Here is a 27545-nt window from a genome sequence, read left to right on the forward strand (position 1 = left end):
TGTAGAGACGTTATTTATGGTTAGTAGATCATATGCAAAAAAGATTAGGTTTTAAATCATTTTGTAGGTGAAGTTGTGGGCATTTTAGATTTGGTACTTATTTAAGGTTCTTTTAAGAGCCGGGCTATATATATATATATATATATATTGTATGCTTGTCATAATTATTTGTAAAACTCGTTATCAATAAATTTTCCACTTTGTCAAAAAAATATGTATATTGGCTACATTTAGGTTTTTTACCAACAAAAATGCAAAAATCATATACGTATATAAGCAGTTTTTTATAAATCCAAAGGAATTAAGTTTACAATTTTTTTTTCGGGTGTCAAACCTTATTCTTCCAGGAATTGACACATACATTCACAGGCTTAGGCTGTTGCAGGGGACAACTTTTCCCGTCAACTTTCACACTAAGATTTAGGTTAGGATGCATATGTTTGCCTGCAAAACCACTATTTATACTTGAGCAACAATGGGAATGGTTTGGTTCAAACTTCAATATGTGACTCCATTCAAGCTCAAAGCTTACAGGGAAAGTTTTTACAGGCACAAGCACAACCTTCATATGTTACCTGAACTTCGTGAAGATTGTCCCGGCGGAAATACTTTCCTCCCCTAAAAGACATGGTTAATTTCCAACGCTAAAATGGCTTGGCATTTTCTCACTATTAGTCTACCCCTTCTCTCATTATTCTATCCTTTGGAGTTGGTTCCAACTTCCAATATAAATCCTGTTCATGAAAGTGTCAAACCCTTTTTCTTTAGACTGCCCCTTCTCCAAAAAAATCTGGTGGAATATCTTAAAATGCTGTGGTGTTAACCGGCACAGTTTTAAATCCTACAGAAAAAGGAAATGGATTAACATATAATTTCAAAGGTAGAAATTTAAACAAACAATTCTCGCAAGCAAGCTTAACATACACAATTTGGAAGGAGTGAAATACGACGAACTAGCTTTCAAGGTAAAAGATGTATTCAAAATAGGCTTATTAATAATACATCAAACATCTAGTGAGAAAAAAAAACACTCAGTCTAGCAAACAAGAATACAAATAAACGTACAGGATCTGAGTAAAAATGCATTAACAATTACAAGTTCACTTCCAAACACATTGATATAATTAAAGCGTGCACAAATCTACCCTTGAATTCACACTAGAGAAACAGCAAATAGTCACCGTGGAACGTTCATTGACTGTATCATATCGTTCTCCAAGCTGTACAGCCCAGAAGCACTATCAGTGTAACAGCCTGATGGAATTGCATAGAGGTCTATCTCATCAGATGCTAAGCTCATATTCTTTCTGTTGTGAATAATTAACTGCGGAAACAACGTTACCCACACCAAACGGATCAATCCTACACAAAGATTGATCTTTCTCAATAGACAAGACTTCAACACCCTCCAAGTAATATCCCAACGCTTCTCATTAACAATTTAACAAGCATATAAAGTAAATATAATAATGCAAAAGAGAACCAACCACAAGACAAGGATATATCGTGGTTCGGCAATTTGCCTACATCCACACTGGCGAGATCCAAGCTTTACTAGAAGTCCAGAGTAACAGATTACAAGAGCTCTCAATTCACTCACAAAGAATGAACACTCAACTCACTAAGAATTTCTCTCTTACAATCTCTCTCTTTCTTTCTTTTTGGAAAAGTTAGGTTTTCCAAAAGACTAATTTTGTTTTTATACCAAAAACCAAAATTTATTCTTATGTGGAAGCCCACCGAGAAAAAAAGGCCGAAGCGGGCTGGCGCTACTACTCTGGCCTGGCGCCATGGGTTAAAGCCACGCGCTGGTCGCCCCTTTCCTTGGAGCGCGGTCGCTTAAATTATCTGAGTCATGCTGAAGTCGCGCCTTCGCCGCTGGCCTCGAAGAAAGCGAAAAATCCCTTTTTCTCTACATTCTCCACCTCGGTGAGGTTTTAACACATAAAACCGGGCGAACACATCCAAAGAAGAACACATCCATCCGAACTTCGCGATCAACCGCCTCGAAGGAGCCATGCTCACAAAGAGCTACCCACAAAGAGTCATGCCCACGAAGAGCCGTCATGCCCACAAAGGGCCACCCACAAAGAGTGTCATGCTCACAAAGAGCCACCCACAAAGAAAGTGTCATGCTCACAAAAGAGCCACCCACAAAGGGTGTCATGCTCACAAAGAGCCACCCACAAAGAGTGTCTTGCTCACAAAGAGCCACCCACAAAGAGTGTCATGCTCACAAAGAGCCACCCACAAAGAGTGTCATGCTCACAAAGAGCCACCCACAAAGAGTGTCATGCTCACAAAGAGCCACCCACAAAGAGTGTCATGCTCACAAAGAGCACGTCATGCCCACAAAGGGCCACGCCTACGAAAGGCATTATTCAACAATGGATGAGCCTCCACCATTTGTGGAGTACCTCCAACCAATAGAGAACCTGCTACAACCCAAAACCCTTTTGCCCTTAGGCAATGAAACAAATTCCCAAGTACAAAACTTGTCACGAGCCTCCACCATTTTCTGCATATCCACCGACCAATCTCTGTAATGAGCATCTCTAACAGCTTCCTTGAAGCTATCTGGCCCATCATCTTCAATATTTAGTGCGTAGGCAACCGAGTCCAGTTGACCATAATGCTTCACTAGCTTATCATGCCCGTACTTCATAACTTGTTTCACACTTCTCTTTGGCTTTGATCTAGTCAAAGCTTGCTGCTCAGGTTGTTGTAACTCTTCTTCTTGTTGAATAGTTCTCTTAAATGTCTCGAAAACTTCATCCTTGGACTTCAAGATATATACCCACACATAGCGTGTATAATCATCAATGAAAGAGACATAATACCGGTTACCTCCCTTAGAAGCCACTCTAGAAGGTCCCCAAACATCCGTATGCACATAATCCGGGATGCCTCTCGTCTTGTGCTTGCTTGTCTTGAACTTGACTCTGCGCGACCGCCATAGACCACAATACTTCATGAGAATTCCATACTTGGTTTCTCCAAGTCTTTCAAGAGTCCCCCTCGCCAGACAACTTAGACAATCCCTTTTGGCTCATATGCCCAAGGCGATATGCCACAATTTTGTGCACTCAAATCATCACTACATGTACTCACCGCTACATCACCTATCAACTGTACTACCCAACAAAGTATACAAGTTTCCATGTCTTTGACCGCTTCATAATGACTAAGGAGCCACTAAGGATCTTTAGGACTCCACCATTTCCCACAAAATTGTGGCCTTTGGAATCCAAGGTACCAAGAGATAAGGTTCTTCTTTAACTTCGGGAACATGCCTCACATCGGTTAAAGTCCTCACTACACCATCATGCATCTTGACCCGTATAGTTCCAATCCCAACCGTCTTACAAAACGCGTCATTGCCCATCAAAAACGGAACCTCCACTCAAGTTCTCATAGGTAGCAAACCACTTCCTATTTGGACACATGTGGTAGGAACACCCGAATCAAGAATCCACGTGATCGGTCATGTGGTCGCGTCTTGTGTGACACCGAAAAGACTTACATCATCCCTATCGGGCCGGAAGCAAGACTTGCTTCACTAACATCCTCATTCTCAAACTTACCACTCATCTTGTTACTCTTTTTTGGGCTAGAGCAATCACATAGATAATGCCCCTTTTCTTTGCAATTGTAGCACCGTGCAGACATGTTTTAAAAGGCTTCTTCGAACTACCGCTTCCACTTGCTTGTGGAAGTCATCTCATCTCGACATCACCCCTCGCCATCTTTTCTTTTGCTTCTTTATCAAACTTCTCTTTTTAAATCTAGCATTTGACATCTTGGGAGCCCCTTTTTCAAGTCACACACAATAACCCAAAAATTATCTCACTCGGGAATTTTATCCCGAACACCTTGTCTACATAAATTTCGAAAGCACTATGGTTCTTTACCAAAACTCAAAATCCTAGGTCGTTATACCTCGCCTCGATACCAATTGTTGTGAATAATTAATCTGCCGGAAACAACGTTACCCACACCAAACGGATCAATCCTACACAAAGATTGATCTTTCTCGATAGACAAGACTTCAACACCCTCCAAGTAATATCCCAACGCTTCTTCATTAACAATTTAACAAGCATATAAAGTAAATATAATAATGCAAAAGAGAACCAACCACAAGACAAGGATATATCGTGGTTCGACGAATTTGCCTACATCCACACCTGGCGAGATCCAAGCTTTACTAGAAGTCCGAGAGTAGCAGACACAAGAGCTCTCAATTCACTCACAAAGAATGAACACTCAACTCACTAAGAATTTCTCTCTTACAATCTCTCTCTTTTTTTTTTTTGGAAAAGTTAGGTTTTCCAAAGACTAATTTTGTTTTTTATACCAAAACCAAAATTTCAAGATTCTTCGTGTGAAGCCCATCGAGAAAAAGCGAAGGCGGCGCTCTTACTGGCCTGGGTATGCCATGGGTTAAAGCCATGAGCTGGTCGCCCTTCCTTTGGCTGGTGGTCGCTAAATTATCGAGTCATGAGCGAAGTCGGCGCTTTCCGAGCGCGGGCCTCGAAAGCGTGAAAAGCAGAAAAAATCCCTTTTTCTCTACACTTTCCATTGCTTTGTTGGATCCACGGGCGTCTCTCAAAACCTCTCAACCCTTCTAGCTCTGCCGCCACTTCTTTCATCGAGGGTCTTTCTTCACCGTTTAAATTAAGACATCTCTTTGCAAGCTGCGCAACTGCATGGATTTGTTCTACCTTCCCTTCGTTAACAATTCCAGCTTCAATAACATCGAAGAGGCGGTTTTCTTTCATTGACACAATAAAATAAGTAGCCAAGTTTCTTTGTTCTTGGGATCTCTAAAAAGAAAGGGGCTTCTCCCCTGTTAGTAGCTCAACAAGAACTACACCAAAACTATATACATCACTTTTCTCCGTTAGCTGGCTAGTATGGAAGTACTCTGGGTCCAAATATCCCATAGTCCCCTGGACTAATGTGCTTATTTGAGTTTCATCCAAAGGGTTCAATCTCGATGCTCCAAAATCAGCCACTTTTGCCGTGTAGTTGTCATCTAATAGTATGTTGGCAGACTTCACATCTCTATGAATGACTGGTACTGAAGCCGCGGAGTGTAGATATGCAAGTGCACCAGCAGTTTCTGAGGCAATCCTCAAACGGTCGTCCCAAGATATGCCCAACAATGTCGCAGATTGTTTATTTAAATGATGGAAGAGGGTCCCGTTAGACACATATTCATAAACCAGCGAGGGAACCTCAGTTTCTAAACAACACCCTAAAAGCTTCACAACATTTCGATGGTTAATCTGGGTAAGAATAACAACCTCGTTGATAAATTGCCCAAGTTGGCTTTGATCAATTATTCTGGACTTTTTGATGGCAACTACTCTTGAATCTGGTAAAATTCCTTTATAAACTGTACCAGAGCCTCCTTGCCCAAGAATCCTATGTTCATCATAGTTGTTTGTTGCCAATTTTAGCTCGTCTGCAGTAAAGATCTTTGTCGACTCTACAACACCTTCATGTGAAGAAAGTTGCTGATTCAACAGTAAACCACCGTTCTTCTCAAAGAACTTCTCTCTGAGTTTGTTTAGCGCTCTACTCCTTATGATCAAGTATAACCAACAAGTACCACCAAGAAGAAACAAGAGCCCAAATATGAGACCTGAATCCATACCTGAATATGTGAGTCTCTGAATGTGCAGAATAAATGACAATGTATTACACGAAAACAAGTCTTCCAGCATTCGTGCTTCATATTTCAACAAATGTACGTAAGGCTGTCATAATTTTTGTTAGTATAATGGGAGTGGAACTGGCTGCAGTTTTTTTTTCCATGTCGTGGTCGTAAATTTGATCCGTACTTACAAAATCGGAGCTGCATTGGTTTTTCAAGTGCATTGATTAATTAATATATGTTCTTAACGAAATCTTTTAAACATGGTGATTGCTGTTGAGGGGCAAGTGGTCGAAAACTTTTCCTCTATATGATGCTTCCGTTTTCCTTGACAAACAATCATGCACACAGAGAGATGCAAGGTATACATTACCTAGTGTGACCTGTAGTATTGGCAATTTTTTGTTCTTTTTTGTGCAACCAGTTCCATCTTTCCTTCCATCGCCGTAATAGTTACTTGGGCAGGAGCAGTAATAACTTCCTTGAGTATTAGTGCAACTGCCTTCACAGGGACTGCTGTTCTGATCCTTGCACTCATTCACATCTAAACATACAGCCATAATAATAAGCACAAACGGGAAGACTTTCAAACTTGGTTTAGTTAGAGCAGTAATAACTTCCTTATTAGTTGCAATTTTGCAAATATGGGTTCAGTTTAGACCATCACTAGGAATAAAGAATTAGAGATATTAGCATATCCTATGTTGTGATCGAGGCATGACTCTGCCTACTCTTAAGTTAAATTGAGCTCTCTTTTACATACATGTGAATCCGACTCAAATTTCCAACTCCACTACACCTCAGCTAGAGCATTCTCTTTTACAATGACCCCGAGATTAATTTCTAAAGGGAGCCACAAAAATATTACAACAGAGTCTGTCTTTATTTACGAGATGTGCACCTCCAGATCGTGGTAAACACGTATTTGAGATCGCATGTGTATAACCCTGTTTTGTCATAAATTATGGAATTGTGTTTCAGTACTTTCAGACAAAATTGGAGTTCGTTCCTACTAAATATTCCATGCAGAACTATTTAGAGAGTTTAATTTTGATTGGTATAGATCAAGTTTGTATACTTAAGAGTGTAAAAATGATTTAACTTGAAGATCCAGTTCTAAGTAGTAATGGTTGACAATTCATATAAGTCATTTACCTTGGCAACCTTGGTTGAGATAAGGGTTTCCACTGTAACCTACTGTGCAATTGCAAAGATACCCAGTACCATCAACCGAATCATAGCAGTAGCTATTGTCCTTGCATGCAAAAGTTGCGGGGTCCTTTTTAGCGTCTTTGCATGTTCGATTCCCTACTGCAAAGTTAAGCACTATGGGAATATCTCCAAGCGAAGTGATGTTCGAAAAGTCAGATACCTTGAAACTGTACTTGTCTTGCTCACCCAAGAAGGCGTAGCCACAAGGATCAAAAGACCAAATACTGGTGTAATTGTTAAGAGTACCAACCAATGCGTAAAACTCTTGTAGTCCGTTGGGAATGGAGGTCTGGCAACAGCCGATGCCAGAACATGTACCATCGACTAGACTCTCTTTCTTTCCACAAAGTGATACACATCCACTCGAGAAGTTTAGCCCAGTAGTTCCTCGAATTAACACGAATGTGTCGCAACCAAGGACAGTGACCTTGTTTCTTGTAGAAGAAAATGTGTAAGGTGTTCCAGTCAAAGTTACCCAGGAAGGAATTTGAGCAATCAAACCCCCAGTTTGATTATAGCAGCTTGAAGCTATGTAGTTTTTTATGAGAACTTCAGTTTTTAAGAACTGTAAAACCTCAAGGTCACCAATGAAAGGTTTGGGCGGTTGGAATGTGGTATTGCACTTTATGTCTGCCCACTCCTCTACTGAACAGTTTTTGCCTAAACCAAACGGGTACGGAATGTCAATGTCACCACATTTGGACGGGCAATCAGGCAAAGTTTGAGTTTCAATAGTTGGGTCAGCAGATGCAAACTCCAGCAAAGACAGCAAGAAGAGTATGAGCTCTATGGTCATGGTTAGTTGGTGTTTAAGCATGGATGTTGTTCGTGTCACTGCTCTCGATGGGTTCTTAAAAGGAAGATCGAGAAGAATATGGAGCATGGAAATTGGAATTCGTCAACCAAATTCTCTCGTTGACCATATTGCATGACACACCTAGGACACGCTGGAAAACCATATTGCATGACACACTTAGGACACGCTGGAAAATAAACACAGGTGAGCAATTTTTTTTATTTTTTTGTGCAACTTTCACCTGACCTCTTATAAGCCTAAATTCTAATACCATGTTAAATTGTCAATTTCTCCATAAACTCGAACTTATATAAAGAGTCAATTCTATTAATATGAGAGGAGGCTCGAGAGAGAAATAGACATGAAACACCTAGAAATTGGAGTGGAATAATCTCAACAATCATGGCACACATAATAACTATATTAAGTGGGATGTCTGTTGCTACATTGAATTTCTGGAGCTCTTGCTGTGTTAAGCACAAAAGATTGAAGTTGACTTGCATATTTTATTTAACAGCTTAGCCTTAATCTTATTTAATTTGTTAGCACTTAGCACTTAGCACGTCTTACTTCTCACTGTTCTTCGGCAATAACCTACATATAAAAATACCAAAGCCAACATTTTCAGTCAAATGACAACCATTGAAAAAGGCGTGCCCCTCGTTAGGTATGGCTACATTTAAATCTTTTCCCAGCAAAGATTTCGAATTCATATAGAAGCAGTTTTTTTTCCCAAAATCCAAAGAAATTAAGTTACAAATATAATTGGTTTGACATTGAACAAATTTAATCCCCGTCGTATTTGTTTTTGATAACTACCCCGAATATTAACACATGCAAAAAACCAGAATTATTGAAAATACACATTTCTGTAATATGCATTGTCAAACAACCTCAAACATACTATATTGAAAGCAATCATGATTCATGAGACAATCAACAATATACCTCATGTCCTGTCGAATAATAGAGAGATCCAGAGGCATGTAGGTTGGAGTGACGATTGGACATAGAATACTGTTCAGTACCTAAGGCACACACGATTGATCACGAAAATCTGTTTGGATGGGTGATATTTCAGTCAGCATATAGCACGTCGGTAACAAAAATAGTTTTTGAGGGCATATACAATAATGGAATGTGGTATGCAAAAAGTGAATGGCGTTCTGAGCATGGCTGACATTTTCACACTCTAAATGGCAATGATTAGATCTTGATCTTTAATTGAGCGCCGCCAGAAGCATGGAACCAAGTGCAGACTATACGATGTATAAAGTCACTTGAACGTCAACGAAGTCAACTGAACCTGTTGTGCCTTCTGATCACTCGTGTGTAACATACGTTACATTTCCTGTACTCAGCAACATCTCTCCACTGGTTCTAGGCATCTCTGCTTTTCTAAATCTGTTAATAGTTTTCTTGTTCTTATGTTTGATCACAAAGATTGACAGAATCCATAGTTGATGTTAATGATGTTGATATGATTTATATAGGAGAAATATTTCACAAGAATGATGGCGGGAGCAATTTTGTACAGGAACCAAGTTCAAACAACTAACACATGCATTAACTAGAAGGGTACTGATTTACCGATATATGTTTTACATTATTGCATAGTCATAACAAACATGTATGTCTACTTACAACTGTACAATATTTATAAAACACATTGAACATAAGAACATTCATCCATCTTTGACTTCCCATAAGAAAGTACTAAATCGTTATCGGGGAACATTCAGTAATGACCATGTCATTTCTTTCTCCAAACTATATTGTCAAGAATCACCATGGCTGTCATAGGCTGGAGGACTATCATAGGCGTCCACCCCTTCAGACGCTACACTCATATTCTTTTCACTGCTTTTCTGGACCAGCTGATGTCTCTCGAAACCTCTCAACCTTTCTAGCTCTGCTGCCACTTCTTTCATTGAGGGCCTTTGTTCACTCTTCAAATTAAGGCATCTTTTTGCAAGTTCAGCGACTCCATGAACCTGTTCCATTTTTCGTTCGTTCAACTTTCCAGCTTCAAGGATCTGAAGCAAACGGCTCTCATTCATTAACACAACAAAATAAGTTGCCAAGTTTCTTTTTTCTTGAGAACATAAGCATTCATCCATCTTTGAAAGAAAGACAAGGGCTTCTCCCCAAACTATAAAGAATCACCATGGCTTCATCGCAAGAACAACACCAAAGGATTTAACCTCGATATCCCATTGTCCCCTGTTAGAGTGTGTGGACCGAAAAGAGGAATAGTCCCACATTGAACAAGAAAGGAGTTCATCATGGGTTGATAAAGTGGGAAGATCACTAACTAGTACCGAGGCTTTTTAGGATAAAACCCACACCCATGGCCAAGATGTGGCCCAAGCCTAATAATGGTTAAAGTTACAATATCGGGACAATATCATTACTAGTTATCCCAATGGGTGGTTAAATAGTTATCGCTAGTTATCCCATAACATCCCCTAACATCCCCTAGGTAAGCTTTATTTGAGTTTTGATAAATTGCCATTGGCCAAAACTCAAAAACTAGAACTTTCATAAATTATCAAGTTGGCTTTCATCAATTATCTTGGACATTTTGAGGGCAACTATTCTTAGATCAGGTAAACTGTCCCATGGCTTCCTTGCCCAAGGATCCTCTGTTCACTGTAGTCCTTGGTTGCCACTTTTAGTTCTTCTGCCGTAAAGATCTTTGTTGATTCTACACCACCTTCATGTGAAAAAAGCTATTGTTTCAAAAGTAAACCACCATTCTTATGAAATAACTTTTCTCTACGTTTATTGTGCCTTCTATTCTCTATGCTCAGGTATAACCATGAACCACTAACAAGGACAAACAGTAACCCAAATCCAAGACCTGATTGGGTGTTGAAAAATGTGAGTCCACGAAAGAAAAGGAAAAGAGGACGACTAATATCATAAGTAATCAAATTTGGAGGGTGCTCAACAATATAACAAAACTGTCAGCAGATCTTACTTGCAACCATAAGCAAGTTTTAACCACCTTCTGAAGAGAGAATCCACCATAGTCGGTGGTTTTAAAGCAAAATTTAGAAAGTAAATTGCATCACTATACTAACTTGATTGCTACCTGAAATATACTTGCAGTTTAGGCTTGACTGCGACCTGAAACATACGTGCAATTTTGGCGTGAGTGCTACTTGAAACATATGTGCAGTTTAGGCTTGACTGCTACCTGAAACATACTTGAAGTTTAGGCTTGACTGCTACCTGAAACATACGTGCAGTTTTGGCGTGACTACTATCTAAAACATACTTGCAGTTTAGACTTGATCACACATCACAAACATCATGCACAATTTTGGCGTGGATCATTACTGAAAACATACTTGCGGTTTTAGGCGTGGATCGCAACTTGAAACATATGTGCAGTTTAGGCTTGACTGCTACCTGAATACTGAAGACTAAATAGTGGAGATGTCATACTGAAGACTGAATAGTGATATGCCTTGTCATGAAGAGTTCGTCAAGGCTTGCTGGAATATTGAGACATGAGTACTCTTTTTCATATGTCTCCATATTCTCCTTCCCTTATACACTACTGAATGTTTTCATATATCCCTATTCCCCTTCTCAAGTTAGAATATACATGGCTGAGTAGGAACATACAAAGACTTGTCTATTCCGACTTGAACTTGAAACAGAGAAAACCAAATACTAACTTATACAACTAACCAATGCCCACTTCAAAAAACAATACTTCATACTCCAATACACAAAAAAAATTCTAACAGAACATGCATCAAACAATACTCACTATAGAAGGTGGAGGGTGGGTCACGCCTTTTTATGACTGCGAACTTCTGGAACAGTGGAAGATGGAAAGAATAATTCCTCGTGAGATAGAGATCATGTGCCTTTATAATACTTCAAACAAACAACTTGATCATGTTCTAGAAACTAAGACAGAAGATGACATCAATACCAACTGTGCAGAAGCTAGAAACCCAAACATTCATAATGGTATACAAACATGACTACCCCTCTAATCCTGGATGAGAGTGCAAACTATCTTCCAAAGGCTTGATACTTCAAAAATCTTGAAAACTGATGTGTGGAGGCATGGGCGCGTGCGCGCCTTGGGAAAGGCATATTGGAGGGCGTGCACGCCCTCTACTTTTCCAACTTCCAGTACTCAGGGCGCGTGTGCCCCTTGGGCCTGGCTATACTTGAGCGCACGCGCACCCTCTTCTCTGAATACAAAACGAACACTACTGAAAACAATTTTTGGCGTGCGGACTAAGCGCGTGTGCGCCTCGTCCAATACTAACTTCAAAGACTGCGAGATACAGAGAGGTTGTGCCCCTCTTATTAATACTAAGACAGAGAGATTGCGGAAGTGAAACAATACTAAGAAACCAATACTGAGAAATTTCGGATCTTTCTTTTAGCATTCTTCAAACAAACTTTAAATCACTAGCAGAATCTTGAAAACTTACTTTAACATGACGTTGAATAGTACTGGTGAATAGTAACGATGAACAGTACCGGTGAACAGTGTATATGAATAGTGTTGGTGAACAGTACTGGTGAATAGTACCAGTGAACAGTAAATCCTTCCAGAGAAAGATTGAAACTTGAATTGAGATATAAGAACTTCTTCTTGTGAGAAATCCTTCTTCTTCTTGAAACTTGACTTGAAAACTATACTGAAAAACTTAAAGAAACTTGATTTCTTTTCTTAGTCATACCACTGAACCTCACTCCGATACCATGTTGAATTCTATGTTAGTGGTGATGCTAGGAGAGTTTTGACATTGATATATTAGAGAAACCAAGAATAAGAACTGAGAAGACTAGAGATTGATTAGGGTTGGAATATAGAGTCTGAGAGAGATTGTTCTCTACCCAGAGTTACATACTTATACTAAACTAAAACATGATAATAAAAACTACTAGATATGGATGTCCACACTTATAGAAACATGGGACTTTTTATATTGGACATATTCTAATAGTTTCAGAGAGAGAACTTAAAAGGACTGTGTTACCACTCAAATACAACCTTGCTATTTGAGAAGGCTTAAAGAAATCAATACCTCTATGCTCAGGAAGCTAGCTTGGAGCTTAGAAACTGAAGACACTACACTGATTGGGTAGTCTTCATGTGAGGCAAATATACGAGCTCGGCTGCCATGTGGTTCAACACAAAATACTTTTCTATGTGGAATGATATCAGGTAGGCGTTAAAGCAAATGGGTGAACACCAAGGATGGGTCATTGGTAATGGAAAATCTATCGACATATGGAGAGATAATTGGTGTTGTGACATGGCTATAAGTGACAGACTTGTACTTGATAGCAATTTTTTGAAAACTTGCAGATCTAAACTAAGCAATTATATTGTTGATAATGCTTTGCACTTCACTTCTGCCGTAAGTGAAGTATTAAACCTTGCTGGAATCAATTGCAACTCACTGCCCCGGACACAACCATCGAAGACCAAAGAATTTGGTTGTTGATCCTCTCCCACTAGAAAATTTACTGTTGTAGCAGCCATTGAAGCTACAAGAAAAAAGTATGAGCAACAAAGATGGTCAAAATTCCTTTGGTCAGTTAAAGTCCGCCCTAGTACAGCTGGTTTCGGTTGGAAAATCATGTAAGGAGCAATGCATAGAGATGATAAACTACGAAGTATGAAATTTAGATTGGCCTCAAGTTGTTGCATCTGCTTAAAGGAACACAATCACATCCTCTTGTCTTGCCCTTTCGCTGCTAAATGTTGGAACTATACTTTGAATTTCTTCACTATGGCTAGTGTACTAAACATGGAGGCTGGATCTAATTCAAAGAAGTAACGACATGAGCCCACTACTCCAGGATTTATGGAAAGCTGCTGCTATATCTATGTAGCTTTGTGGCAATCTGGAAAAATAGGAAAAAAGTCCTATATGACAAGGGGCAGTCTAGCTATCACTTCTACCGCATACAGATTAGGAAAGCCATATACAGAGCCTATAATATGTCTAAATGATTTATGGACAACTCAGTTCATGAGTTGGCTATCCTACACAAGTTAAGATTGCAGATGAAGTATAGGAAAGCCCCAAAGATGAGCGAATGCTATTGGTTGCCACCTCCACTCGAAGTTATCAAGATAAACACAGATGAATCTTCGTGGGGAAATCTAGGCGATGCAAGTTGAATTGGGGATCTTTGTTCAGAGAAAGCCATGGTGTTATACTAGGAGCATATATAGGTGGGCTGGGAGTAGAGACAAAATATGAAACTGAGTGCATGGCCATAACTTTTAGCTTAACCAAGGCAATTCAGTTAGGATAGAAGAAGATCTGGATAGTGTCAGACTCAAGTTCTGCAGTGAAGGCCTTCTGATAAGGATCCAAAACTGTAATATTAAACCCCGAGAGACATAGCATTTTGGTCGATTATGTGTTTAATAATCATGTAATAATTATATTTTCATACTTTTGCAGGTTTCCGCAGTTAACATGAATATAATGATAAAACATGCAGCAAAGTACGGGAACACTGGAATATTTGAAGTTCCCCACTCAACCCCAGTGAAACCCAACAAAGCCTGAGTAGAGCCGAAGTTTCCAAAAGAACAAAACTAGTGCAGAACGGGTTCACATATAAAGAAGCAACAAACTTCCGAAGCTCACATCTGATAAATCTAGATGTCGACGTTGGCTAGTGAACTACCAGAGTGACTAGGGTGACGGACTCTACGCAAAGACAGAAAGTTATAAAAATGCCAAAATCAGCGCCGCCACTGGACACACTAAGTGGACCCACTCGGCAGGCCCAAAAGACATGACGAGTCAGCATAGGCAGGTGGCAAGAGATGGTCACAAATTTGTGCCACCTTGCAATGTGAGAAGACACGTACTTGTTCAAAGATTGAAATGAAATTGGCGTAAGGACAACAGAATAAAACATAAGGTACAAAAGACAAAGGACCAATTTAATTCACTTGAATATCAAAGTTTTGAACGTCTCAATTTAAGAAACAGACAAAACACAATTAAATCCTTCTTCTTAATTATTCCTTCAGCATTTTAAATTCCGTCCTTTTCATTTTAGCAGCTTAAATACTGTAAGTCATTTCTTCTTAATAAAAGTCATTTTTTTTCAAGTTTAATTCCTGTCCTGCATTTACTTATTTAATGTATACAACAAGTTTAATTATTCCTTCAATGACCATGAGCTAATCCCCCCCTCAGGGGGAGGGTTATGTTGCTCGTGTGAGAATCTAGATTGACTCTTTAATATTCTAGAATCACTGCTTAGGAATTAGGTGTAGATTAGACATTCTGTCCCAAAATGACTGAGACTGTACAAATTTGGAGTGTTGATGCTCCATAACAGTTTCGCGAGAGACCCAAAATGTCTCGCGTGCGACTCTCTAGTGTCAGACAGCTCTCAAATTTGTCCAGCTGATGTAGAATCGAGCCAGGAGCTGAAATGATATTCCAGAGATGAAATATTAGTTTAACTTCTTATGCTAGTGCGATACGACTTAGAGATGTGCGCGTTTCGCTAGGGATCAATACTCGACGTCGTCTCGGGTTTTCTATGAACTTAAGATGAATTAGAGCTGTAGTGATGTGGTATAAACTGTTAAAAAATGATTTTTGCATGAGTATGATTAACCCTTTCCCTGTTTCTCTATCTTTGTTTATTCACATCGAAATCATTGTTAGTAATTTACATTATTTATATTACCGTTAATTTAATTAAACCAACTAAAAAACCTAAAATCCTACTCACTAAAAGTTGTAATTCCAGTTGTGAATCTTGCCGAGCCCTAAGGTTTGGATGATCCCTTACTCGACCAATCCTACCAAACCCACATGAGTAAGGTAACTTGACTAAATGGACGACTATACGGACTTTGGACTTTGGACTTTGGACTTTGGTCTTGGACTTCGGACTGTGGACTTCGGACTTAAGTAATAAAAACTAATAAATGGATTTAACGTTTTATCAAATGGCGCTGCTGCACGCCGAAGGACTCTAGACATTTAACGTAATAACCGGAATACATCAAACATAAAACCCCTCCCCTACCCCCTCATCTTTTTTATTTCCATTTCTTTTGCAATACTAACGTATTACGTACCTGTTTGCCCCAACTTTTTCTACTAACAGATATCTGTGAACCAGATCTTGTTTATTTTTATTAGCACAGTTTAAGTATTCGGTAGGAACTTGAAGTACTGAATTGACAAAAGAGTCTCGGACGAGACTATATTAGTAGCGCGTGAGACTAACCTGGAGTATCAACACTCCGGTTTTCAGGTACATGCCACTTTCCTTTTCAGTACTCTTTTGGACTCTCTAGTCCAGTTTATCCAGTAAGTTCACAAGCTCGGGAGTTAGTTCGATCGTTGTACGAGGAATCGCGGGACGCCAGGTTTCAAATTCTTAAACTCCTCAAACTTCATCGAGGATATTATTTGGTTGTTGCTATAACCTGTTTTACCTTGCATGTTTATGTGTTGGCATTAGAACTCTTTGCATATAAATGTGGTTCGTCATTACATCTTCACGTTAACATGATTAATATGATTCGAATATATTTGGATGTATGTGTAGTTTCAAACCACCTGCTTAGAATATTTTTGTATGTGTATGTTACATCAATTCACGTACGCGGTATTCATTTGCATGAGTTCGTTCTCGACATTCCCTTAGCTCACATATAGTTGCACTTATCGATAACTATAGATTATTGTATGCGTATGACATATTTATATTCACGTATAAGTAATATAGAATTGCATGTGTAGACTTCTTGTGTAATACTAGCGTATGCTAATTGTATGTTTAGTTTCTATTTTGGCATCTATCATTTTTAATTGCATGTTTCGTAATCACGTCTCCATAATACATTAATTACGTAAACACAAAATTAAAAATTAAAAAAATTAAAAATTAAAAAAAAAAAAAAAAAATAATAAAAAAACAATCCTAATAATTAAAATTTCATCATAATCATTTTAATAATACCCCGCATAATACACAATCATCTTATTCCATCAGTGTCTAGGAAACTGGAAAGATTGAGGTTTCCTAATTAAGGAACGTGCTAGCACGAACAACCTCCCTCAATTCTCTTAGGTGAACTAGCTGCTGGAATATTCACACGTTATCCTAGCTTACCTGCTCAAGTTGGCAACAGCTCAAGAAGACGTGTTCACTTTCCTCCTTCTTTAATTCTAAAACCTCCAGTCATAATTCGTTCCTTATGAGCCTTGAATTAACATTTGTATTTGTATGAGACTACGGTCTGGTAAACATAAGGAATTAGAATTTACATATCGTCGTCGGAAATATAATAAATAACTGCTTATGCTATCTCCTAGACATAGTTCCTCCTCCGTAAACCAACCTCGTCAAACATCTCTGTTGCCATTATCTCCTTTAATTATGGCCCAGGAAAATCCCACAGTTGAGAAACCCCTTTTCGGTTTCTATACTGCCTTACAAGAAGGACCTGCTTCCTGCATTAAACTCGATTCGATTGTAGGTGATTTTTGCATTCCGCCAAATATTTTCGGTTTGTTACCTGTTTATCATAGTTTAGACCATGAAAAAACGTACAATCATCTTCGTCGGATGCAAACAAGTAGTCACCACTTTCTGCCATCCGACCGTTACCAATGAACAAGTCTTGCTTAGGTTGTTCCCCTTCACCTTAGCTGATAAAGCTTCAGTTTGGGTCGCCGGACAAGCACCGCAATCCATTGACACATGGGCCAAGCTCATACAAGCATTCATGATAAAATTCTATACTCAGGAGAAAACTACAGAAATGCTTCAGAAGATTCAATTCTTTCGCCAACATCCCCAGGAATCTTTTTCGGAAGCATCGAGCAGATTTATTGATCTGCTTCTCGAATGTCCCCATCTACAAATGAGAAGGGTGCATTTGCAACGCCCTTTTGCAGCCTAAAAATTGTTGGTAAAGGACATCAATTGCCACGCCTTCCAGTGTCGCCAAAATGTTTGTTGTTCTATTAGCCCCGGGCTTACTTGGATTTACTACTGCAGCGCTTGCGGCGTGGCAAATGCTCTATTTTCTTTTCTTCTTTTTAAAAAAAATAATAATAAATGTCTTTTTTGGAGGAAATTAACCTTGTGCAACGTTGTTGCCGTCACTACAGTGGACTTAATCAGTAGCAACACCGTGTTCGTAGCAACAAGTTTTTCAATTCATGTGCCGGGATATTCGTTTTTGCAACAAAAGTCTTTGGCGGGGTCTTTTTCATTCTTGGCTCTAATTAAAAAGGAATTAACTTAGAAAACCCTAAAAACACTTTTTTTTTTCTCTCTCCAACCGCCCCATTTTTTTTTCATTTCTTCAATTAAAGTTTCGCAAGCCTTAGTCTCCTTCCTCCACCACCACAAAGCTATGGTAATCTCTCTCTATTAAAGTTTAAAGCTTTAATTTCAGTATTGGTTTTGGGTTAATCCTCCACCACCAGAAACAATGGAGTAGCAAGTTTTTGTGAACAGAATTGAGAAGTTTATAATAAGCGATGGTTTGCAGGTAAAAACAGTTTCTACTGAAACTAGTCTGGTTATCCTTCAACGGATTAGAATTCAGGATGGAACTGCGGGCTCTGGAAGAGAGAGTAGTCATTGTTGGTGCAGATGAGGTATGTTCTTGAATAAGTGCTCTACTACTCTGAATTAATCTGAGATGCTACAACATTATTCTGTGCGTATAATTTTTAAGTAGCCAATCCAAAAAAATTGTTGAATCATTTTATTATAAATAAATTGTAAGTATTGGTTTACTACTTCTATTGCTACTACTACTACTTAGTAATTGTACGTACACCACTGTTGGGTATGAATTAGGTGCTCAACCTGCTGCATCACTCCTTGCATTATTTTCCAAGACACCAATGACATGTATTTCTGTTGAAGCAAAATATGATTTAGAGAAAACAAATCAAGATTGAGCCTTTGGACAAGCTTCAATCACAATAAGACGCTAAAAAGATGAAGTTAAATCTGTTGGTTAAAAAATTGCTTAACAAGGTTCTATACACCGTAGTGAAGGAAGACTTCTTAAATTTTATTTTCGACTTTTTCTCTTTTCTGGTTGGATATGGTATAAAGCTTCTTGGTGTATATTCCTCTTTGGGGAGTATAGATAACTTATATAAAAGTGACAGTGATTTGCTTCATGAGGCTCCTAGGAATTTTAAGGAATGTAAGTACACACTACTTGATCCTGATGTTGCTTGTCCTCACTTTTGCAAGAGTAATCAATTACTCCACTTGATGGAAAAAAATACAAGCAACTTCCGTATTACCAAGTGTCCAACTTGTTTTAAAGAGGACGATTGATGATGTCTGCATTCATGGGATTTCATATGAAGACTTAAGGTGTGTTAATCAAAAGTTTAAAAATAGAGTTACAGGAACAGGAGGTAAGCTCATAAAGGGGTCCATAACGTTCATGATTAAAGCTGTGCATGCCTAGTCAGGTATGTTCCTTTGTCATAGTATCTTGACTAAGTAATATTTAATAGTTTATATCAATTGTTAGTGTTGTTCTAATATAAGTCTTTCATATATTTATGGTTGCAGGAATAAGTTGTCGATTGAGGACACAATCAACTTCACAACCCGAGTTTGTAATTAAGTGAAGAATGAATCAAGTGCCGGTAAGATTTTATTTTGCAGTGGTGTTTCTTGTATGCATTGAGCAAATTATAATTAAGTTATGGGCCTCTGGCTTAACATAGAATGATCTACCTAGCTTCTATGGTGCAATGGTTTGTACTTTGTGCACCATGTAGTGTTTTTGAATAAGAAAAACATTGATATGCGTGTGCTAAAATTTAGTACATTGATATGCGTGTGCTAAATTTTTGAGGATGTCTATGTTGGATATATCATTTTCGACCAATAAAAAATTATAGTGTCCAAGTGGTCCAGAGATAAATTTGTGCTTATACAAGTCGAGTTTCCTTAAGTCCTTTGATCCGAGGTTGTATTATTGAGGCATGGTGCCCAAGGGCAATGTATAAAATGAAACAGTTACAGGTAATCTATTTGCATGTTTCTTGAAGTTTTACTAGTCATTTAGCATATGGCTTTGTTTGTAGTAGATGTTAGCTAGATATTAGATAACTATTTACAGTTAGTTAATCTATAAGATGAACTAAATGATGAGTTCATCCTTTTCCGTCCCTTGGTCAACTTGAATGAGATGAGAATTCTCGTAACATTCATGTACACAAAGACCAACAAGAACAACTCAAGCAAATGTTTAAGAGAAAGACTTGCGTATTCCACAATAGAGTTTGTTGGTAAGCTTAGGATTCTGTTTTTTCTTCTTTGACCTTGATTTATTTTTAAATTCTTTGTTTTACGTCTTTAACTAGGTCATTTTTTAAGCACTCTAGCAGTTTTTAGCAAGTGAATCATGGTATGATTAGTTGATTACTACTCCTGGGATCAGTAGAGAGTTTGATTGAAACATTTGTTGTGGAAATTAATTTGAATTATAATGCTAATATGCACACTTTTTTTTTATTAGATGTAACAATGTTTTCGTGCATTACTGACATCAATTCATTTTAGCTTTAGTAATGTATCAAACAAGTTTGCTTATGTGTCTTTTTCTTAATTTGTTGTTGTATCAGATTGGCATTGGTTGCCCGTAGGTTATTGAAGAAAACTTGGGTGGATGTTGTTCAAATTAGCAATCGGCAGAATACGACATTTGGGAATTTCACGAAAATCTAGTTTTGAAGAACTTGTCTAATTTATTAGTTTATGGCTTTCAAGATTGTCTGATGCAATGTTTTGGCAAACACCAATGGTGTGGATGATTCAAATAATTTTGTAATGATTGATGTTAGTTAATGAAATATATTTTGTTATGATTTGTCAATTAATATGAGATTGTTATTGTTATCTTCATAAATTGCATTGGGCAGAATTCTATAAATTGAAAGGATTCAAAAAATATATAATATAATACGTAAAATGTAGGAATAGAGCATTTTGAGGTACAATAAAAACAACCTATTCGCCACGTTCTGGGTGTTGGTAATTGTTTAAGCCTTTTGTGACAGACTATATTGCTGCTAAAGGCTTTGGTTTTTGCAACGCCATAAAGTGCAGTTACAGGTGACCCTTCTGCAACGCCATCGAGTGCCGCTACAAGGAGTTTTTTGCAACGCCATGCGTGGCAAATAGTTCAAAATTATTTTAGTTTCAAAAATAGAAATAGCGACGACTAAAAAGTATTAGCAATGACCAATGGTGTTGCAAAAGACTAGAAGCTTTTGCAACGCCATATATTGTGTCGCAAATTAGCTTTTGTGACCCATTTTTTTGCAACGCCTTTGCAACGCCTAGTTTGGCATTACAATTGGTCTTTTGCAACGCTTTTTAAGACTTTTAGCGATGGTATATAGTGCTGCAGATGAGCTTGTCTGTTGTAGTGCCATCATCAACTCGACACTACTGTATTAGTCCGTTCATTCTTTAATGGTCTCTCCGACCATCAAAAGGAAACATTAGATATTATGAACGGCGGTTGTTTCATGGACAAAGGTGCTACTGAAGCATACACTTTCCTTGAGAAACAGGCTTCACAAAGTACCCATTGGGGAAACACTGATTCTTCCAGATCTTCTAAAGACACTCCTACCAAGGTTACATCTATGTTCGAGGTCAAACCCGATCCAGAATTAAAAACTCTGATTGAGTCCCTAAACAAAAAGGGTCGATGCTCTTTTGGTTCAAGTAAATGATCAGAAACCCAAACAGGTCATGGCTGCCAACGCTTCCCCATGTCCTCTTTGCTTAAGTCCTGAGCATGCCGATTCTTATTGTCTTTTAGTATATGAGTGCCCTCCCCAATCTTTTGAAGAGGCTTGTCCTTTTAACATCCCTAATTCACCTTGGCGACAACATCCAAATTTGGCTTGGGCACCCCCTGCCTAACAACAAGCTCTAACGGGTGCCAACAACGCTTCTGTACTACCACCCGCGAACTACAATTCCTACCGTGAAGGAAATCCTCCACAATTCCAGCAAGGCCAAAATAATTTTCTCAACAACGCAAATATAGGGTACCAAAGCAACCGCAACCTTGTTCCCGCTAATCAAGGATATGGCTACCAAAATCAACCTGTAAACAATAACCGTGAACTTGTTCCTACTACTCCACTGGTACAATCCGTTGAAACTTTTCTGACTTACATGAATCAATAGAATCAAATCTTAGCATCTATCTAACAGTCTCTTCAGCTGTTAGCACAAGATAAAAGTCAAAAGGGCGTGTTCCCTAGCCAAGCAGTTCCAAACCATAAGCCTACGAACACTGCCTTTGAACTCAACAATGCATCAGGATCTAGTAATCTAAGCCATGGTGAGGTAAATGCCATCACGACTCTTCACTCTGGCCGAACCATCGACAATAACATACGTATGCCAGACGAAGAATCGACGGAAGCCACGGCTGACATCCTTCCAACTCCTACCTCGCAACCTATAACAGACGAAGTTGTTCCTTCCAAATCTACACCCACGTCCCTAGGGAAGGACACCATTGATCCTTATGCGCGATTCCGCCCAAAAGCTCTGTTCCCTACCCGTTTAGCAAAGAACAAAAGTGAAGAACATTTCGAGAGATCCGTGAAACCTTCAAAAATTTGACCATAAACTTACCTTTTCTAGATGCGCTTAAGCATTTGCCCAAAGATGCCAAGTTTTTGAAAGACGTGTGCACCACCAAACGACGTACGAATGTTCCTCAACAAGCGTTCCTCACTGAGCAGTTTCCCTCAATCACTACTACCAATTGTGTGGTTAAATACAAAGACCCAGGTCAACCAACTGCACCATGCACGTTGGGCGACAAGTATACTGCTACCGCACTTTTAGACCTAGGCGCTAGTGTTAACCTACTTCCCTACTACTTATTTAAGCAGTTAGGTCTTCATGAATTAAAACCTACCAATATGACTCTGCAACTCGCGGATCGCTCCATCAAGTACCATAGTAGAAAATGTCATAGTCAAGGTCCAAGATTTTTACTACCACATTGATTTTGTCATTCTAGATACCGAAGTAGCTTGTGATTCCATTCCTATCATCTTGGGATGTCCATTTCTTACAACTGCTAACGCTCTCATAAATTATCGGGACGGTTCAATGACGTTGTCTTTCGAGAACCTTTCTCTCGAACTCAACGTGTTCAAATTAATGAAACAATTTCCCGATCCTATAATGGAGGGCGAGATTAGCTTGGTCGATAGTCTAGCACATGATTATTTCACAAACTCTTTTCCCGAAGACGAGGTACATCAATTTCTTTCTTTTGATAATCCTGAGTTCGACAATGACTCGTACATTAAGGATGTCCACGCATTATTAGAGTCGGTACCACTATTTGACCTTACTGCTGTGTTGCCAACTGATTTAGAAGTATCGGAATCGATCTTTTCCATTGAAGAGACGGTCGCTCACGAATCCTTAATCCCCAATCCTCTAACTCCAGATTTAAAACCTCTACCCTCTGATTTGAAGTACGTGCATCTCGATCCCGATGGTAGTCACCCTATAATAATTTCTTCTCACTTGACTACCGACAAAGAAGCACGTTTGATTCGTGAACACCGCTCCGCTATCGGTTGGTCCTTAGATGATATAAAGGGAATAAACCCTAGCGTATGCACGCATCGTATACATCTAGATGACGGCTCAAAGACATCACGAGAACCGCAACGTCACCTTAACCCCGCCATGAAAGAAGTGGTGAGAGAGGAAGTTTTACGTTTACTTGATGCGGATATCATATACCCTATCTCTGATAGTGACTGGGTTAGTCCGGTCCACGTTGTTCCTAAAAAGTCCGGCATTCAAGTTGTACATAATGAAAATGGTGAATGCATCTCCACTCGCATTCCATTAAAATGGAGAATTTGCATTGGCTATAGCAAACTTAATGCCCCTTTGGAACCTTTGCAAACAGACGAATGCCTTTTGGTCTTTGCAATGCCCCAGACACCTTCCAACGCTGCATGCTTCACATTTTCAGTGATATGGTGGAACGTTATATGGAAGTCTTTATGGATGACTTTTCCATTTACGGAAATTCCTTTGACGACTGCCTATCCAACCTTTCTGAAGTGTTAACGGGTTACGAAGAAAAAAATCTGGTATTTAATTAGGAGAAATGCCATTTCATGGTTACCAAAGGACTTGTTCTAGGTCATATTGTTTCGAAAGACGAGATAGAGGTTGATAAAGCTAAAATTGTTAAAATTGCTTCGCTACCTTTCCCACATAAGTTCGTGATATCCGTGCCTTTTTAGGACACGCTGGGTTTTACAGGCGATTCATTCAGGATTTTTCTAAAGTTGCTCGACCTTTAACTAATCTCCTACTTAAGGATGCGGTATTCGACTTCAATTTCAATTGCAAACAAGCTTTTTAAACTCTAAAAACCGCCCTAACTACCGCTCCTATAATTCAACCCCCTGATTGGTCTCAACCATTCGAACTAATGTGTGACGCTAGCGACTTTGCTATTGGCGTCATACTAGGCCCACGACGTGATGACAAACCCATTGTCATTTACTACGCTAGTAAAACTCTTAATGACGCTCAACATAATTACACAACAACTGAGAAAGAGTTCCTAGCCGTCATCTATGCTTTGGATAAGTTTCGCCCTTACCTAGTTGGATCATCCACCATCGTATATACTGACCATGCCGCACTTCGGTACTTACTCGCGAAAAAGGACGCAAAATAGCGATTGTTCCGCTGGATCCTTCTCTTGCAAGAATTCACCCTGGAAATGAAAGACAAGAAAGGAACTAAAAATGTCGTGGCCGACCATTTATCAAGGCTGGTTGGTGACATTGATAGTGATTCTGAAGCCATCTGTGATTCCTTCCCAGACGAAAATTTGTAATCTATTTTCTCATCTCCATGGTATGCGGATATCGTTAACTACCTAGTTACTGAGGAAGTTCCTTCCTCTTGGTCACGTCCCTATCGTAAAAAGTTCTTATCCACTATAAAATATTATTTCTGGGATGACCCCTACCTCTTTAAGTATTGTTCCGACCAACTCATTCATCGCTGCATTCCCGATTGGGAGCACACCGACGTATTATCCTTTTGCTATGAACAATCTTGCGGAGGTCATTTCAGTGGAAAGAAAACTGCGGCCAAAGTGTTATAATGTGGTTTTTATTGGCCTACCCTTTTTCGCGATGCACCCGAATATTGCATAGCCTGCATTCGTTGTCAGCACTTAGGTTGAATTACAAAACGCAATATGATGCCCCTAAATCCTATCTTGATTGTGGAAATTTTTGATGTTTGGGGGATTAATTTTATGGGACCCTTTCCTAATTTACAAGATTTTCTCTACATTCTAGTCATTGTGGACTATGTGTCCAAATGGATTGAGGTACTCGTATGTCGCTCAAATGACCATAAGATTGTCGTGAAATTTGTAAAAGAAAACATTTTCTCTAGTTTTGGTGTCCCCAAAGCTATCATTAGTGATGGGGGTACACATTTTTGTAATAAAATTATTGGGTTTTTAATGAAGAAATATGGAGTTACTCACAAAGTTGCTACTCCACATCACCCACAAACGAGTGATTAAGTGGAAGTCTCCAATAAAGAGATAAAGTCCATTCTGGAGAAAACTGTCAATCCATCAAGAAAAGACTGGTCTCTCCGCTTATCGGATGCCTTGTGGGCATACCGAACAACATTTAAGACACCTATTGGGATGTCTCCTTACTGCATTGTTTTTGGAAAACCTTGTCATCTGCTAGTTGAACTTGAGCATCGTGCCCTTTGGGCCATCAAAAGCCTCAATTACAATATCAACGAGGCAGGCGAGAAGCGAAAACTGCAATTAAATGAGCTTGAGGAGATTCGGAGTGATGCTTATGATCTCTCGAAATCCTACAAAGCTAATATGGAAAGAGTGCACGACAAGCACATTTTGCGTAAGGATTTTAAAATTGGCCAAAAAGTTTTACTGTACAATTCCAGATTACACATTTTTCCTAGTAAATTGAAAACACGATGGTCTGGTCCTTTCATTGTGTTAGCTGTGACACATTATGGGGCAATTTCTTTGCTTAATCCACAAGATAACAGCGAATTTCAAGTCAATGGACAATGCCTAAAATATTACCACGAATTACTCTTCCCAGATATTGAACATACTCTTCTTCAGGATTCGGTCTACATAGACTAGATGTTTCGTTTGGCGTACTCAATCTTGTTTCTATAGAGAGTACGCCATTTTGGTAGCCAGGCCATCTTCTATTTTATGATCTCAAAAGTTCTTTGAAGTGTGTGGTTGCAAGCGCCAGAACCTTAGTCCACGAAAACTCTATTTCAGAACTGAGTATAAATGTCTTCTGCAAAATGAGCAAACGTGCCTGTCGGTAATCGATGGGTACCTAAAATTTCACTTTCTTCCTTCTCTTCCCTTTTCTACTCTCTGCCTCGCAAACTTTAGCTAATCATTTGGTGTAAGTCTCATTCATCACGAATAGGGAATGGTCATAGTACTTTTGCTCGTAAACGACGTGCGCGAAAGATGGGATGGTGTATGCATTGTCAAACACCCTTCTGTCTAGGTCTTGATTTCCTATCCGATATTAGCTAGTTTAAGGTATACTTTTGTCTGACACTAGCTACGCAGGATAATCTTCGCCGCCGCGCCGTTTCTCCCACGGGTTGGGAATCGTCTTGAGAATCTGACGTTAAAAGACTCACGAACGTCTTGAGAATCTGACAGTAAAAGACTCAATTTGTCTTGAGGATCTGACGTTAAAAGACTCACCTTGTAGATATGTATATATTGTTGCCTTTTATAAACAAATTCCCCGTGCTTTAAGTTGTACACATAGAGATTCATGTTCAACCTCGGATGTTGCATACTTGGAACACAAATGGGCAATGGATTCCACCAGACCAACCCCTAGAATTGGTTACTTTGAGTTCCCTTTGGGGCGGTTTGAGGATAGACGTATGTAATAAGAGCAATATTATTAGACCGTAGCGCGCACGGTCCAGGATGGTACTGTCCTTCCCCTAACCCCATAATACATAGAGGAAGCCACAATCTGGCTGGATTAGGTTCACTCCAGAGCCGACATGGCCTTGCCTATAAATTTAGATGTTGACTCTTCTGGACATCCAATATGTTTCACGTAATCTCCCTTGTATATAAATAAAACATTTGTTTATAAATAAAACACCTTCCTTTCTTTTCAAAACTCTTGTGACCTTTGAGAATGACTCATATAATTGGATAGCATTTTTCGTGCCGATCATTTTGATATCTCATTCATCCAATTCGGAGTCCAAACGAGTCGTGGGTAAGCGTTTAGATTTTTTAGGCTTAAATCGGGCTTTAGGCTTGATTTGGGCTTGGGAATTTTTTTTGGCCCAACCAAATCTCGGGTTCTCGGACCATTTAAACCCGACAAACCTGACCACATGCATCACCATCACACACTTTGTCTTCCCCAATATCCGGATCTTGTCCCCTCTCGATTCAGTCTTGCACGAGACAGGCCCACGTTATATCCAGGTCTCGCGTGCGACTCCTACAGCTCTGATTCCAATTCCCTTCCGTCAGCAAGTCCCATTTCTCCCCCTCATCATAAATCAATTGCCAACCTCTCCCTAAGAGCAGTAATGGCTGGAAACAGGCGAATTTGTGTGGAGAATTTTTTTGGAAATTTATTCGAAAATGGGATGTTTGCTCCATTCTTTTATAATGAAATTCACTCTAGAGGATGGGAGTATTTGTTATATGCTAATGGAGGGCTTTATTCTAAGGATTTGGTGATGAAATTT

General features: G+C 39.1%; 1 protein-coding gene and 1 long non-coding RNA gene across 2 annotated transcripts; one reads left to right on the plus strand and one right to left on the minus strand.

The window, feature by feature from the left end:
* Positions 1 to 1015: 1015 nt before the first annotated feature.
* LOC147511877 (wall-associated receptor kinase 2-like) lies at positions 1016 to 7923 on the minus strand. The gene is made up of 4 exons (XM_086603483.1): positions 6818 to 7923; positions 6036 to 6206; positions 4576 to 5650; positions 1016 to 1307 (listed from the first exon to the last, which is right to left on the minus strand). The coding sequence occupies exons 1-3, from the start codon at positions 7755 to 7757 to the stop codon at positions 4827 to 4829; spliced, it is 1935 nt and encodes a 644-aa protein (XP_086459609.1). The 5' UTR covers positions 7758 to 7923; the 3' UTR covers positions 1016 to 1307; positions 4576 to 4826.
* Positions 7924 to 17842: 9919 nt separating this feature from the next.
* Positions 17843 to 20569, plus strand: LOC147511878 (uncharacterized). Its single transcript, XR_015217093.1, has 5 exons — positions 17843 to 18078; positions 18214 to 18322; positions 19089 to 19162; positions 19266 to 19342; positions 20327 to 20569. It is a non-coding gene; the product is annotated as an uncharacterized LOC147511878 (long non-coding RNA).
* Positions 20570 to 27545: the final 6976 nt, after the last annotated feature.

Source organism: Coptis chinensis, chromosome 3, assembly GCF_015680905.1.
Source record: "Coptis chinensis isolate HL-2020 chromosome 3, ASM1568090v1, whole genome shotgun sequence".
Lineage (NCBI taxonomy): Eukaryota > Viridiplantae > Streptophyta > Magnoliopsida > Ranunculales > Ranunculaceae > Coptis > Coptis chinensis.